The sequence below is a fragment of the Gavia stellata genome, chromosome 2, assembly GCF_030936135.1.
Source record: "Gavia stellata isolate bGavSte3 chromosome 2, bGavSte3.hap2, whole genome shotgun sequence".
Lineage (NCBI taxonomy): Eukaryota > Metazoa > Chordata > Aves > Gaviiformes > Gaviidae > Gavia > Gavia stellata.
The window spans coordinates 41,423,717-41,438,451 of record NC_082595.1 but is presented as its reverse complement, the minus strand read 5'-3'; the positions used below and the strand labels follow the sequence as shown (position 1 = coordinate 41,438,451).

At 43.8% G+C, this 14,735-nt stretch overlaps 2 protein-coding genes across 4 annotated transcripts in view; both read right to left on the bottom strand.

Moving 5' to 3' along the window:
- The window catches only part of MTHFD1L (methylenetetrahydrofolate dehydrogenase (NADP+ dependent) 1 like), a 159,714-nt gene extending 156,204 nt beyond the window's left edge, over nucleotides 1-3,510 (bottom strand). The window contains exons 1-2 of the mRNA XM_059828957.1: nucleotides 3,395-3,510; nucleotides 2,164-2,248 (exon numbers count right to left, since the gene is read on the bottom strand). Coding sequence (XP_059684940.1) covers nucleotides 2,164-2,248; nucleotides 3,395-3,510 — 201 coding nt within the window. The remainder of the gene's footprint in view (nucleotides 1-2,163; nucleotides 2,249-3,394) is intronic.
- A 270-nt stretch (nucleotides 3,511-3,780) lies between these two features.
- Nucleotides 3,781-14,735, bottom strand: part of PLEKHG1 (pleckstrin homology and RhoGEF domain containing G1) — a 104,659-nt gene continuing 93,704 nt past the window's right edge. Inside the window, exons 13-18 of one of the 3 annotated variants that reach the window (XM_059833510.1) lie at nucleotides 13,591-13,629; nucleotides 13,080-13,102; nucleotides 11,957-12,175; nucleotides 10,402-10,518; nucleotides 7,936-9,607; nucleotides 3,781-6,969 (exon numbers count right to left, since the gene is read on the bottom strand). In XM_059833510.1, coding sequence (XP_059689493.1) covers nucleotides 5,867-6,969; nucleotides 7,936-9,607; nucleotides 10,402-10,518; nucleotides 11,957-12,175; nucleotides 13,080-13,102; nucleotides 13,591-13,629 — 3,173 coding nt within the window. In that variant the 3' untranslated portion in view covers nucleotides 3,781-5,866. The remainder of the gene's footprint in view (nucleotides 6,970-7,935; nucleotides 9,608-10,401; nucleotides 10,519-11,956; nucleotides 12,176-13,079; nucleotides 13,103-13,590; nucleotides 13,630-14,735) is intronic. The other 2 variants (XM_059833529.1, XM_059833519.1) reach the window with 2 other exon arrangements.

The following is a 14,735-nucleotide window of genomic DNA, read 5'->3' as shown; positions in this document are numbered from 1 at the left end:
CGCAGAGCACAGGGGCAGGGCAGGGGGTGCAGAGGAGCCGGCAGCGCTTCACTGAGCTTTGCAGGGCAACAGCTCCACTGCTCAGCAGGATCCTGCCGCCACATGTTAGTTTTCAGCTTCAACGAAGTGAAGAAGCAGCCAGCAATCATTTTTTTCTGTTGCACAGCTCCAGCCAAGGTTCAACACAGATAATAAGCAATGGAGGTATCAATCTCAGTATCAATTCAGGTTCAGATGGCTCAAGAGGAAAAGAATGCATATAAAACCATTCCAGAGTGGGCTCAGTCTGCAGCTCCTCATTCCCAGTACTGCTGCAGAGGTGGTGCCACGTTACGCTGACTGCTGTTACCCACGAGCGACTGGCAAAGGAGATGATTTCGCTGCCCTGACTCTGCTCCTCTGGGTGCAACGCGGCACACAGAGAGCAGCACAAATCTTAAGGCTCTGCCCACGATGCCCAGTAGAGCAGTGCAACACAAGAGCATTTGTAGACTAAAACAAGTCTTCTTTGTACCAACAAATACATAAATTTTAAATGAGTTCTGCTTCAGTCCTTACAAACAGACTAGAGCTAGGGTGACTGACAGCTGGAGAACATTGTGTGAATTTCATCCAGAAGGATCTAGGCCACATGTTCCTACAGCCACCTCACAATGCAAACCAAGTAAACGGGGACAAAAGGGACACTCATTTAAAGCACAACCATGATCAAAACCAAAACACTGATGTAGATGCATCCCAACTGATATTAAAAGTGAGCAGGAGCCGCCTCCCCCTCCTCACACAATGCTCTCTCCCATCCTAACAATGTCCCTTCCCTCCTGACAGCATAAAACACACATGCGGCCATGCAGAAAACCAGACTCGGGGACTAATGTGGCTGTACGGAAGCCTCCCCAGACCCCTCCAACCCAGGGTGGATCACTGCCCCAATCCAGCTCACGGTGCAACTGAATGGAGACAAGACAGGAGCAAGAAGCAACAGGTCACTAAGAAGATGGGTCACTGCTTTTCTAGCATCCCTTAAATTTATAGCCTCAGAGGGCTATTTGAAAACATTAACTGCAATTACCCAGCGAGTGTAAGAGATGGGAGAGCTTGTTCAGTCAGCCTCGCTAGAAGACCTACTGAAATAAAGTTGGTGCTGCTTTTCTTAGATTCACTATTAGTACTTAAAAAATATTTACAGTTAGCTTTTAAAATTAAAACCTCCTGGGTCAGAGATTCAGTGTGCGCCCGCTCAAAACCACCACCGTCCTAGGAAACAGGACAAAAGCATTTTTGCCTGCACGGCTCTGGGTCCCGCTCTGAATGACAAACATCCCTAGCTTCTTGGCCTTGAAACCTTAAGAAATCTAAAGAGGAACACCTCTCAGCTTTGCAGGGATAGCAATCCTCCTCTCTGAGTTTGATTGCCTATCTCAAAGATGGCAGCACCAGCGGGATGGCAAGGAAAGCTCTTCATGGCACGAGCGATACAGCAGCTCTCAATTACTAGGAGATTGCTTCACCTCAGAAAGTGCTGCTACTTCTGAAGGATACTGACATTTTACACCGAACATTTATTTCACACAGGCCCTTCTGAGCTGACTGGGACTTTTCAGTGTGGTTTTCCTCTCCTTAGGACAGCAGTAATGCAGTCATAAGCTACAGCTGCCCAAAGGCAACACGGCTGGCAGGAAGCAGCAGGGTCTTTCCTTAACCCTGGCAATGTTATTTCACGGGCGGGAGGTGAAGGGAGGCGCATGTTTTCAGGCACGTAAGCACTTTTTTCAGGACTGCAACAAAAGCTTCAAGCTAAATACAGGTTGAGAACAACCACTTTAACTTAAGTAGGTCAATCAACTTAGACAACCTGTGAAAAAAGGCGATCTGTACTTACGACCGGGAAGACTGTGTTAGCAAAGGGAGGAAGGGATAAAATCATTCCCTTCCTTTGCAAACCTTTCCCACAAGCCTGAAGTTTGCTGTGGCTGTTTCAGGCCTGGAGAAGGACATGAGAGACTGAAAACTCGCTCAGTCTACAGTCTGGTGGGATTACGTCCTCCGATCCCTTTACTTTAATACAAGTTACTTTCTGCATCATACACTTCCTAAGTTTCAAACAAGCAACAGTACCGAAGGGGATCTCTCACAGCCAGTGAGCATACAGATATACTTTACCTGAATAATGGCAAGCGTTGGCTCAAGCCGAGGGTTTTCTCTCTTAAGAGAGGCCAAGGATTTCTTTGCATTCTCCGTGATTTTGCTGCAACGCAATAATAACAGGAAAATCTTTAGCAAAATCCTAGCATCAGTCAGCAGAAACCTGTGTTAGTCAGCAACATGGAATAAATGCTTAGGCACATACACTTTTAATCACCAGAATTACAGGTGGATGTAAACTACGAAGGCGGGTGTTCAGCAAGCAGGTACAGAAAAACTTAGCAGACCATCATACCTTTGTTTTACAGCTATGTGCGTCATTGCTCCGACGTGCCCAGAACTTTATAGCTAGCCTAGGCTGTTCCGTGAGAAGGCTTGTCCAGACCCACCACGGGAAGCGCAGCAGGGATCCACCACCCCGAGCCCTCAACTCCGGTGGGTCCTTCCTTTCCGCACCCTGGGCTCAGGTGGTGGCAGAAGCAGAGGCCTTTACGCCTGGGGCCGCTACAGCTTAACACAGGCATCACCAGCCCCAACAGCAGCAACCTCGCCACTTTTCATGGATGCTATTCAAACCTGCGGGCAGCAGGGAGACAGAGGAGCTCTGTTTGCCACGCTGCGCCCTGGAAAAACCAGCAGCAGCCAGGCACTGGGAACACTGTCTGGAAAAATTTTCTGGATAAGCGGCTGCCGGCTCTCCTCTGTTACCTTCTGCGCATGCAGATGATACGCACCCCGCAGGGGAAGCAGGAGACCCCCGAAAGATGCCTGTCTGTCTGTCCTCCGCAGCAGGGAGGAAAACACAGCCTAGAGCGGTTTTTTGCTACCTCATACCCTCCCCCTTTGCAGAGGCCAATGGCCAACTCAGGTCGATGCCGTGGCAGACAAACTGTCCCAGACGAAGCTGAATGGACGGGGGGGGGGCGACGAGGGACGACACACACGACACGTTTTCCAGGCACACGTCCACGCGCAGCCTCACCTGAACCACCCCACGTAAGGCCCGCTCCGCTCGCCCTCAGAATGCCGTATCACAAAAGCCACGGCAAAAAAAGGATCACAAGGGGGGACGGACACACGACACACACATTCTACCACGAGGTCGCCTCCCCGGTGGGGCACCACACCCCCCCCAAACACCCCCCCCACGCACCCACTGAGGAAACATCCTCCCTCCAAAATCCCCTTTACCCCCCCCCCCCCCCCCGGTTGCATCAGCCGGCGCCGCCTTCCCACGTGCGCCTCTTACCGCGCCGCCGCCGCCGCTCCGCCGCCCCTCGGCTGCCGCCCGCACAGCCGGCGGCTCGGCGGCAGCGCGGCGGGCAGCGCCGGAGCCAGGCAGCGCCGCAGCGCCGCCGTCCTCATCCCCTCCGCCGGGCTCCGAGGCGGCAGCAGCGCCGGGGCCGGGGCGGGGAGCGGGGCGAGGGGGAGGGCGGTGCTCGGCACCGCCCTCCCCCTCGCCCCGCTCCCCGCCCCGGCGCTCAGCCCCTTTTCGCTTCCGCTTGCCTGCAAGAAAAAAAAAGCGACTCACCCCCCGAACATCATCTACGACCGACAAAAAGCACCCTCTTCCCCGCGCCCCCATCCCCAGCCAAATGCACGGAGCCCCAGAGCTTTTGCATACTCAACGTTTATTAAAAATAGTACGAAATGGTCCCTGGGAGAAGTTACACGCTAGTAGAAGTCCCTTTTTCTGTGTGGTTGGTTGGGTTTCCCCCCCCTCCCAACTCCACGGACTGCACGAGATGCGAGTTAAACACCGTTCCCCTAAGCCGTCTAACCAAATCTAGCCGCGCGCAGGTAAAGCACAGATTTAACGTCTATTCATATTTACAATACTTTACAAGCTATATTAAATAAATACGGGCTCTGCTACGGCATCTGAAATATGTACAACATTATTTCTCAGTTGGATTTTACTAGATAGATGCAGGTCCTATTACAGTGGATGCGCTGACTGTAACAAGTATCCCTGTGGCACGAGCTAGTAAGTACCATGACCAACTAGCCCTCAAAATGACAATTCCTAGCCAATGCAAGATATGTGCGGTGAATAATTTAATCCGTTCTAACAAATTCAAGTCCTCAAATCTCAGCCTACAAGTAATTAGCTGTCCACTGATAACTTCAGGTTTTCCTCATGGTAACCAATGTGGTAAATAGTTGGCCCTTCTGGAAGTACGGTGCTCTGTAGCTGAGGGGAGCGATACGTGGTTAATAAGAATAGTACTTCAATTAAACTCCTTTATTTAGTGATATGTTTAAATTGGTACTGGCTTTACCCACATAATCTGAAGAATTTAAGCACCAAAAAAGAAGAAGTCACACAAGATGATCAGTGTAGACATATTTAGGCTTTCCTTTAGGTACAATGTTTTCAAGTAACAGAATCCAAAGCTGTGCAACAAAGATGACAAAGGGGAGTAAATGTGCATCGTATTGGCAAGCCTGCTCTTGTTGTAAATGGCAGCATTTATTCCATACATTATTTGCAAAAGAATGGAATGTATCCTAATTTTTTAAGCTACTTTCATGGGATTAGATTCAGCCCTGGCTAGTTTAGAAAATACGTATTTTACCTCTCTTCCAGCAAAGATAATTTCCTTCTACGGGAGATACATTCCCTGTGGAAGGCAGCATGTAACTCAACTGGCAGTATGGTTGAAACACCATGTAGGCCAAACATGCCGCAAGACGATATCTCACCCAAGCATCTGGCCAAGCCCCATTTTCTCTCGGGGTTACTGACTTTGGGACTCAAATGAATACATTGCAGGCCACTGTGTATAAAACACAACTACTTGGCAAATTCACACCCAGTGGCTTTCCACTGCTGGGCTCTGTGCTGCAAGATACTCAAAATTTTGCCTGTGTGTCACAAACACCACCATCACTGGAGGTACCAAACCCAGTCTAGTCATCTTCACAAGCAGCAGAGCTCCCCTTCTACTGCCCAAGACATCCTCCAGACAAGGACTGCATCACAGGTTCACATAAAAAGCTGGACTGCCCATCCTCTGCCTACTATGCAGTCATAGAAAGTAGAAAAGGCTTCAAACACGGAGATAGCATTCTGGCATCCCTGACAAGCACTAGGGCTAGTTTTTGTTTAAAACATAAGAAGCCTGTTCCAAAACAATGTAGTGTATGCATTGGTCCCACACACTTGGAATCTGTCTGACAAAAAGTAATGTGCAAAAAGTATGTGCAATTGCACACGTAGCATGTTGGTGTAATTACCAGAACCCTGCTCAGCAACCTGCACAGTCACAGGCGTAACTGCTCCACTAAATGCTCCCATATGTAACCAGAGTAATCACGGAGGTATTTTGGACACAGAACACTTGTCACCAACTCAAAAGTCCAAATACTAAGGTTTCCACACGATAAAATGGTTTGAGAATCAAATGGCATGACACCTGGTTCAATGATAAGATTCAAAGGGTATCACACCTAACAAGGGAAAAGAAGCAAAGGTTAAATAGGAGATGAGAAGTCCACCTGCACTACGGAGCAAGACGCCGGACAGTGTGCATGTGGCCTTTTACACTTCCAGGATTCTAGACCATTTTAAAAATGATACATTTCACATCTATGTACAATATTACTGTGATACAATGCCTGATTGTGTAATATTATGGAAATACATGATACCAGTACTGATTGTCCTAGTATATACTCTGTCATGATAAGGCAGTACAGCTAGAAATTACTGAAAGCATCAAGCAAAGCTACTTGAACTGAGACACTGAAACTTTTCCCTTAAAGACTGGACAATATTCTGCTGATTAGGAGATGGTACTCTCCACAGGTAGTCGTTTAGTTTATCTGAATCGCTATATGCAGTCAGATAAGGGGTAAGTGCGTGTTTGCTGCTGGTGGACTTTGCAGGAGTACAAGAGACAGTTTTGCCACAGAGCGTTTCAGAAGGAGCAGCGTCGGCATTACGCAGTTTAGGATCCGATTTCCTTGTTTGGTTCTGAGAAGTCTCCAAGTCAGATCCCTCATCTTCAGACTTTATTTCAACATAGTCATCATCATCCCCTTCTCCTTCTTCAGTATCTTTGAAATTAGAAAAATAGTTCTGAGTGGCCGTCTGTGCTGTCAGAGGGGAGGCCCTGTTCACTCTCAGGACCTTTTGAGAATCCTGCAGAATCATATCTGAACAGTTTTCAGGGATCCGCTTTCTCATATCAGGCCCCGTACATCCTGAAGCAATACCTGGTGTTTGATGGCTGTTGGATTGGAAGTTCCTGTTCAAATGGAGCTTCTTCTTGTCTATTTCATTAGGATATACAATTGATTCTCCAGACCTGTTGACCACAATTGAGGAAGATGACTGCGACCTGCTGTATGCCTGTGGTTTTACGTTGCTTACTCTTCTCCCAAGGGAGTTATAGATGTGATCTAGATGTAAATTTTCTTTGTTTGGCTGGCTTATAATGGCGCTCCACCTCTGCGCCGGGACATGCAAACGGTTAGAAATCTGAAGGGAAGGCACCGAGCCAGCTGATGGCAACTGCCTTGAATTGGTTTTTGTACCAGCTTCTGTATACAAGCTCTTGGACTTTGGGTCTTGGGATTCAGGCCACGGAGAGAAGTCGGCCAGCTCGCCATTACTGTACGTAGAATGCAAAAGCCAATCTTCTGCTCTTGAGCATTCACTGGCAGCCTGGGAACGGGGAGGAGATGCAGCCATGGGTGTGGAAAACCTCCCGGCTGACGGCTCCTGAGGAGTGGCCCAGGATTCCTTTTGGACCTTAGGCGAACTTTCTCTAAAAACGATTTGGTCATAAAGCTGGGAATATTCAGCTATTCTGGCACCTAGAAAGGAGAGAGAATTAGCTTAGCAGAAGCAAGCAATCCATTTGAATGAGTTGTGTGAAAATTTTAAAATCTCAAAACGCTTTGTATTGGTCAAGAGAAAAGTTTACAGCTGTGTCAATATCTTCAGCCTTAACAAAGTAACATGAAACAATGGAGGCTGGAAGAGCTGTGCATTGTATTTCCATACATTGCATTGAGAAAAAGAAGCATAAAATATCTTGGACAGTAAAGAGTCATGCAGGATGCAACATCACACACAGTTCCAATAATACACTGCTTGTTTCATGTTAAAATGGAAAAGAACATTCTGAAAATGGCCTGGTAAATAAGATATTTAGGGACCTTCATAAATATCACAAGAAGGCAAGAGTGACACTCCAGTGCGTGGAGTCCGCTGGCTCCAGGTCTCAAATTTGTTTCAATTGACCATGGACAAAAATAGTTCCAAAGCTGTTGCATATCCACAACTTTGCACATTCATTAGATAGAGCAAGACCACCAGCTCTTTCTTATCTAACCCCATTCCTTATGCTTGTAGGTGTGATGTGGATGGCACCTGAGCAAACGTACATGACTTGTTAGGAGGTGAACCTACCTGAAAATACACCTTTTTAGTCAAACTCTTAAGATCACACTATTAAAGGAAATAACTGCTTTTCTGTAAAGAGGCCAATAGTCCTTCAGGCACGATTTCTATTTCCAGCCTCAGCTGAATTGATCTTTCCTGACACTACCCCACTATTTCTTCCCAATTTTATCAAGTAACGACAAGAATTGAGATACAAAAGACTATTCATGTCAGAAGCAGTCACAGAAAACTCATTTCAGTGGTAACACAGAAAATACAATACTGATACTCAACTAACAAGGTGGGGAAAATTCATAAATCTTCCAAGTTCAGTACACAAATTTCACTGAAAGTTACTGAAGAAATATATCTGTATAGAAATATTTTTGACATACCAATAGCAGGACCCCCTTGTTTCTTCTCCTCCAGAATAGCAGCAAGGTCTTTGTGTTTCAGTTTCTGTTGTCTGCTAGCTGGCTGTTCCTGCTCTGGACTTTTAACTTTCAAAAGCTGGTTAGCCTTCTTAATTTTTTGACTGTACTGCCTTGCCATCATAAAAACTCTGTTCTTTGTTTTATCCACAACAGCCAAGTCATTTTCCATGCCCTCTGCATGTGCATTGGACAGAACACTATTGGCAGATTCGTATGGGCTATCTACAAAAGGCATCTCACTGGAGAAAGAAGATCTGTTCAGACTCATAAAAGAGTTCTCCTTGCACGGTGTAGTGTCTTCAAGCCTGAGACTAGCCTCACTTACAGTGGCAGCCCTGGGCTTCACCGTTTTAGGGAAGATAGGAGTTTCTGGCAGAGAGAGAGTAGACAGCGAGTACTCTACATCTTTACTCAGTTCAGGTGTACTACCAGCATGCAGCCTTTCCTGCATATCATCTTTACAAACAGGAAAGGCTGCAAGGAGACGGTCTCTTGTCTTTTCCTCATTCTTCTTGATGTAGTTCTCCAGGTCATTCCAAATCTCATCTACTTCCTCTGAGAGTTTATCTGCTGCAGACTTATGGGACAGCGAATCTGAGTTAGAGGAGCTATCCACTAAACTCAAATAGTCATTGTCGACAGCAACATGATGGTAAGGACTTTCATCTTCACTGAACTGGAGACTCTCTTCAGAAACAAACTGCCGTAGATTGTCACAACATGCAAAGTCTTTTTCCAGGCCCAGAAAACTCCTCCTTTTAGAGCATTTTAAGGGGTCATATTTAAAATTCAATAGTGGTGTTTCTGGAAGCACTATGGTGTCATAGATGTTGTCTTCAACGATCCTGAGCTCATCCAAACTTGAAGCAGGTGCTTCTCTGAGTAGTATCTCATCCCTACTAGCACGAATGGAGGCCCTGGTTTGATTTGCTGTCCTCTTTTTGGAGGGTGAATCTAAGCTGCTTTTGTTTTCAGCCTCGTAGAGAGAGTCTCTAGCAGATCTCTGGGGACCACGGTCTGTCTCCTCCCTTCTTGTCAGACCCATCAGCTTTAAGTCTTCATAGCTTATATTATCATAAACATGTTCAATATCATCGATGGTCAGCTCCTCTGAAGATTCGGGATATGCATTCATACTGCTCACCTCTGCTCTCTTCACTTCCCTTCGAGAGCCGCGCTCCCCCATTTTATACCTTGCACTGCCTGGACACGTGTTACTTTCACCAGCACTACTGGCCCGCCTAACAATTTTGTGACGAGTAGGGCTGGAAGTCTCGTTTTGATGCGCTACCCCCAAGTGCCAGCTGCATGGACGTCCAGAAGAACCCCTGCTCTCTCCGCCGACAGCTGAACTAGCGTTGGATGTAGACACTGATGGTACAAACATATGATAATCGTCTTCGTCATCTTCATTCTCGTAAGGTGGGCGCCGGCTGGGAAACAATGCCTGCCTGATCTGATGGTCAGTCCAGATGTTTCTGACAGAGGTGCTTCCCCCCAGGATATTCATGATTAGTGAGTTGCTCTGGGGCGTGCTGAATTGTCTAGGCGACTGTGGCTGTCTAGCTGTGCAGGAAAACGGAAGATCGGTATTTAACTGGGTTGACTCTTCATCTGAAGGGTCCTTGGAGCTCTGTGGAGATTTGAAATATGCAGGTAACATTAGCCTATCCCCTGCAATAATACAGTGATTCCCTCCATTCACATAGTACCAGCGTGTCCCGCAGCATGGAGCCACGTGGGCAGGGTGAGCAGGCTCCTCGCTAGAGATCCAGGGAGCCAAGGTGGCAATGCTGAACTACTTTGCCTCGTAACCCTTACTATGGCTCAGAGTTCACTCTTGGCATTTAATAACATCTTATTTCAAATACAAGACACTGGTTTATGTTAACGCATGAGTAATTAAAGGCAAATTTGTTTGGCAGGAGTTAGATTAAACCTTTTATGCTGAGTCTGCAGTTTCACAGTTGGATTAACCTAAACTGACTCTGGGCTTGTGCCAAAAGCTTTGTTCTCCCTTTCCCCTTGCCTATAACCCTAGCAGAAATGTATGTTATGCTCTCTTCTTTTTGGAGTAAGTTTTCATCCAGCTCAGCTAGCAGATCTAATTTATAGCAAGGCCACATACTTGCTAATGCTAACATGAAGAATGCTGTAGATGTTCCTGGCCAGAGGTTGGGAAAGGGAGGGAAAGATGATTCCTTTTGGCCTAAGTTAATGCTGATTGGTTTGGTTAGTTGTTTTTTTTTTTTTCCCCCTGCCCCAAAAAGAATAGTCTTTCATCATACAGGTCAAAATGTCAATGATATGAATATTAATACATGACATAAACAGAAGATGAACTATCTGTCTTCCTAGGAAAAACACAGATTTCTTTGACATATCTATGACACACAGCAAAATAGAAGTAAAAAAAAAATTATATACCTGCGTTTCACACTTGTTGAGATTAACACTCCTCCGTTTTTCAACATTTTCAGCAGCTTGACTATTAAGTCTTTTTCTTCCCCCTTTCGATTTCTGCAGTGAGTTTTGCTGCACTCCCTGTAATTTAAAAGAAAAGACCAAGGGAGGGGTAATAAAATCTACATTCTTTGTACAGTCTTGTTCAGAAGAATTATTAGCAGCTAGAACAGGCCAGGTATCCACACCGGGAGGACAAAATGCTCATGAGTAGTCAGAGCATTGCCACAAGAATGATTCAGAGCCTAGAAAACCTTCTTTACAATAACCAATTAAATTATATGAATCCATACAGCTTGTCAAAAGGGGTTGAAAGCAGAATCTGTGTATAAAAATATAGATGTAAAAGAATTTTAAAAGGGGAGGGGATAGTCTCACTATCACTTGCAGTCTTGAAAATCAGAAAGAGGTCTAAACTAAAAAATATGCTGTCATCTAACTTCCCAGAAAAAAAACCCCAACAAACAGAAGGCCAGAATGTTATGTGTTGGGCAGCGTCCAAATTAACTCACAGTGAACGGCATGCCTGGTGGGAATGGGGGGAATCTGAGAAGGTATTGTTGCCACACCCAGGATTAAACACTAAGCTACTATTATACATTTTTATAGTGGTATTCTTTTCCACTTACTCATTCTTTTGTATTTACTCAAGTCAGGAAGAGGGAGAATTACAAGACACTGCATTACACTGATATGAGATACTATTTTATCAAAGATTTACAATGCAAATAGTGTAATTTCAAAGAGGAAATGTGCAGTAAGCTTCAAAAAGAATTTCAATAATAGGTTTTGGATAATTCACAAAATAAATGGACCACACAAGGATATGACCTCAGCATCAACAAACCAAACAAACTGAAAATCTAGATTCTTTAATACAGCCACATTTCAAAGCTGGGGTTTTAGTCTTTCAGAAGTACTACATATGTGCGGAAACATCATGCAGAGTAGGAAAAAATACCACCTGTGCAGTAGTACCAGATAAAGATTCTCATTTTCAGAAATCCTACTCACAACTACTCATATTAAAGTTCACATGTTCCTAGCTACTGCCAGCAGCTCACAGGCCAAGAAACATCACATCACACGTGGCAGTGCCCGAATCTTGACTTGAATATTCAAGTCCTTGCTTTGGAGACCTGAAGGCACTGGCTCTGTATGTGGCCTAAAAAGGTTTCTTTCATGGCATCAGCTAGAGAAGCAAGGAAAGGTCCGTTGTGCGCAACAGGTAAAAGCAATAGCTTTCTCTCAGAACTAGGCTTGAGGACTGCGAAGGACTAAGTAAAATCTCTTTCAAGCAGTGGCGATTTCTTCCTCTGTATAGGGGCTAATTTTACATCTTCTCTGTTAAAATGCAACAGAGTGTTGTGTGAGGTCTAAATAAATGTATTTCTAAGGAGAGGAAGTTGTAAATGCTTGTAACACATTCCTGCCTCCTTGTTGTTTTACAGGTAATTTTCATCCCTCTTCCACCCTCCCCAGGAAAAAAGGTTTTTATTTTATCCCCTCTTTTTCCTACCTGTTCAGACTCCTCTTCATCATCAGCATCAATCTGTTCCGTAGCAGAAGTCTGAAGATTTTCGTCCTGATCGCTGCTGTAGGCTGGCTCAATGGCCTCTTGAAATTGGCTCTCCAGCCCATGGGGTTCCAAGGAAACCTTCTTCCTAGAATTCAGCAGGGCTTCATTTGATCCTAGTTTGGTGGCTTGAGATAATAGGGCTCCTTCAATACTGATCTGCTTAAAAAAAAAAAATCCACCACAAAACTTTGATTAGAAGTTTATAGATATTATATATTTTAGTAAGACACTGTTTTACATCAAACTTATAGGCAATGTTTAAGCTATGTTCAGTTAGCTGCACTGAAATGAGTTTTATAAAGAAATAAGTAAAACAATCAGTATTTTTTCCATAGAATATTTAGAACTAAAAAAATATATGCAAAAACCCCCAGCCCAATCATGGGCTTCAGTGTTACAGCATCCCAGTGAAGTCATATCTAATGTAGCCTGTTTGTGAATCTTCCACACAACTCCGCTTTAAATTCCATCCCAAATAAAACCCTAGGACCTGAAATTCAACATGAGACTTTCAAACTGCACTGGGAAATTAATTACAAATTCTTACAGAAAACGTAAAAATTAGAAATGCTCATTTCCATCTGCTTAAGCTGTACCTGCTCTCTTTGGTCATATATCATGATTTATATATACGAGAGATAGAGAGAGAGATATATATACACTCACACACACACATATCAGAATAAGCTGAAACTTTCCAGTCTTATTTAATAAATGCAAAGATAATATGCTCCAAAGAATAAACACTATCTTTATACACAGCACTTCTGTGATTATAGTGATATTTTTAAGTACCCTATAGCATTAGTAATTTATTGGATTGCATTATAAAATACAACAATATATGGATCAGTTATTTTTTCTTTATTAGATATTCCTGAAATAGTTAGCTGTATTTATGTTGCTTTCATTCTACTAATCTTATCGGAGATGCTAAACAACATTTATGGTTTTGTTTCTGTTCTTAAAATCAACACAACCAAGACGATGCAGACTCCACAGTAAATACTGTGCTCTAAGTCGCTTGAATGTGATAAAACAAGAAATATAAGAAATGGCTTACCTTCTGCATATCTGGACTTATATCTGAAAACAGAAATATATACTTCATCATAAGTGAATAATCAAACTGGTGTCAGTCTATGCCTGTTTTAATGCTACACTAATATCCCAATTATGAATTCTCAAAAGGGGGTTAAATGCAGCAGCAACTTAGCAAACAGACTATAGGGTCTCTGATAAAACAGAGACAGCATGAGCTTTACCACAGCTCCACCAGAGGTCCTGAATTTGCAGCACTGATATGATATGAGCAACTACTCACAATGGCCAAGACTGTGTGTTCCGTTGCCAGTTGCTAGGATGTTTACAGGACCAGAATCCACGTGTGGAAAAGCAGACGTCAGATTTAAATACTAAAGTCCTGTTTTCTTTGCATACTTCCTCTTCCTCCCCCCAGCCCCCCCTGCCCTTTCCTTGTATTTAGGAAAGTTATAGGAGAAAAGGATCCATCTTTACTTGTTCTATAAAGTACAGAAGCACTGGGTCAATAAACAGTAGAAGAAGTAGCTTACCATTTGACTTCAAAACTTTATGGACTCTAGATGAGGGTTCTGAAAAAGACAACAACATGTTTAAGCACTCCAGCATCCCAAAGAAAGCTATGGGCGTCTTGGCCAACTTTTTATAACACGGATACCAAAATTCAAGCTTCTGAGCCCATGCAGGGAAGCCAGATTTTCATTTCTTAATCACCCAATTTCCTCACAAAAAAGTAGTTGTTGAAATGTCAAACCTACAGCTGTTACTAAAGAACATCCATGTTTCTTAATGCAGTAGCAGCTGCCCTCCATACAACAAGCCACATGTAAATTTTTATCCCATGTTATGATTCCTGCTTTCAAAAGACTTGGTCATCTCTAAGTTGCTGGAAGGTTTCCTATTAGAAATATGTATGAGCTTAGCAGGGCTTTAAAAGTGTAAGTAGCTGAAGGAGGCCCTTTGATCAGTATTTTGTATTATTCCTTTTATAGGCAAAGCAGCACCAATGCAATTCTTCACCTCAGAAATAAAGATGCCTGAAAAGTAATTAAAACTTAATCGTTTTTCAGACACAAATGGTGCTGTATGATAAATCACTACAACAATACTCTCATGAACCTTAAGTCATTCCCAATACACAATGTTACACACTTCAGATTGGAAAGGTCTTTAAGCAGTTGAAGAGGGGAACACAGTGACTGCAATATGAAGTCACCCAACTACACAGACATTGGTAGTGGCTTCAAGAGGAAACTAGCAGTAATTATGGACGTATGCTTCAGCTAGGAGGGAAAAACCCCCTAAAGTCAGCATAACCACTTCTCAAACCTCTATTATCCATAAGGCAGACATTACACTAAGTAAATATAGTAATCATGTTTTGAAATAACAAGTCTATCATAATTAGGATGGAACCACTTCTGAGACAGTAATTATTTTGGGGCAGGGTAGGGGGGAGAAATGTCAGATTTAAATAATGTGACTGTCTTTCCTGCATATGCATTCTTTTATCTATCAGAAAGTACCAACTGTTCGTTATGCATCCACCATTAGGAATGTATATCCATGAAATTAAATGCAAACAGTGGATAAAACATAAATCACACAAACAACAAATGGTTAGTAAGATGCTCCACCCATACCTGACAGATACTGTGCCATGTTAAATCTGCATGGA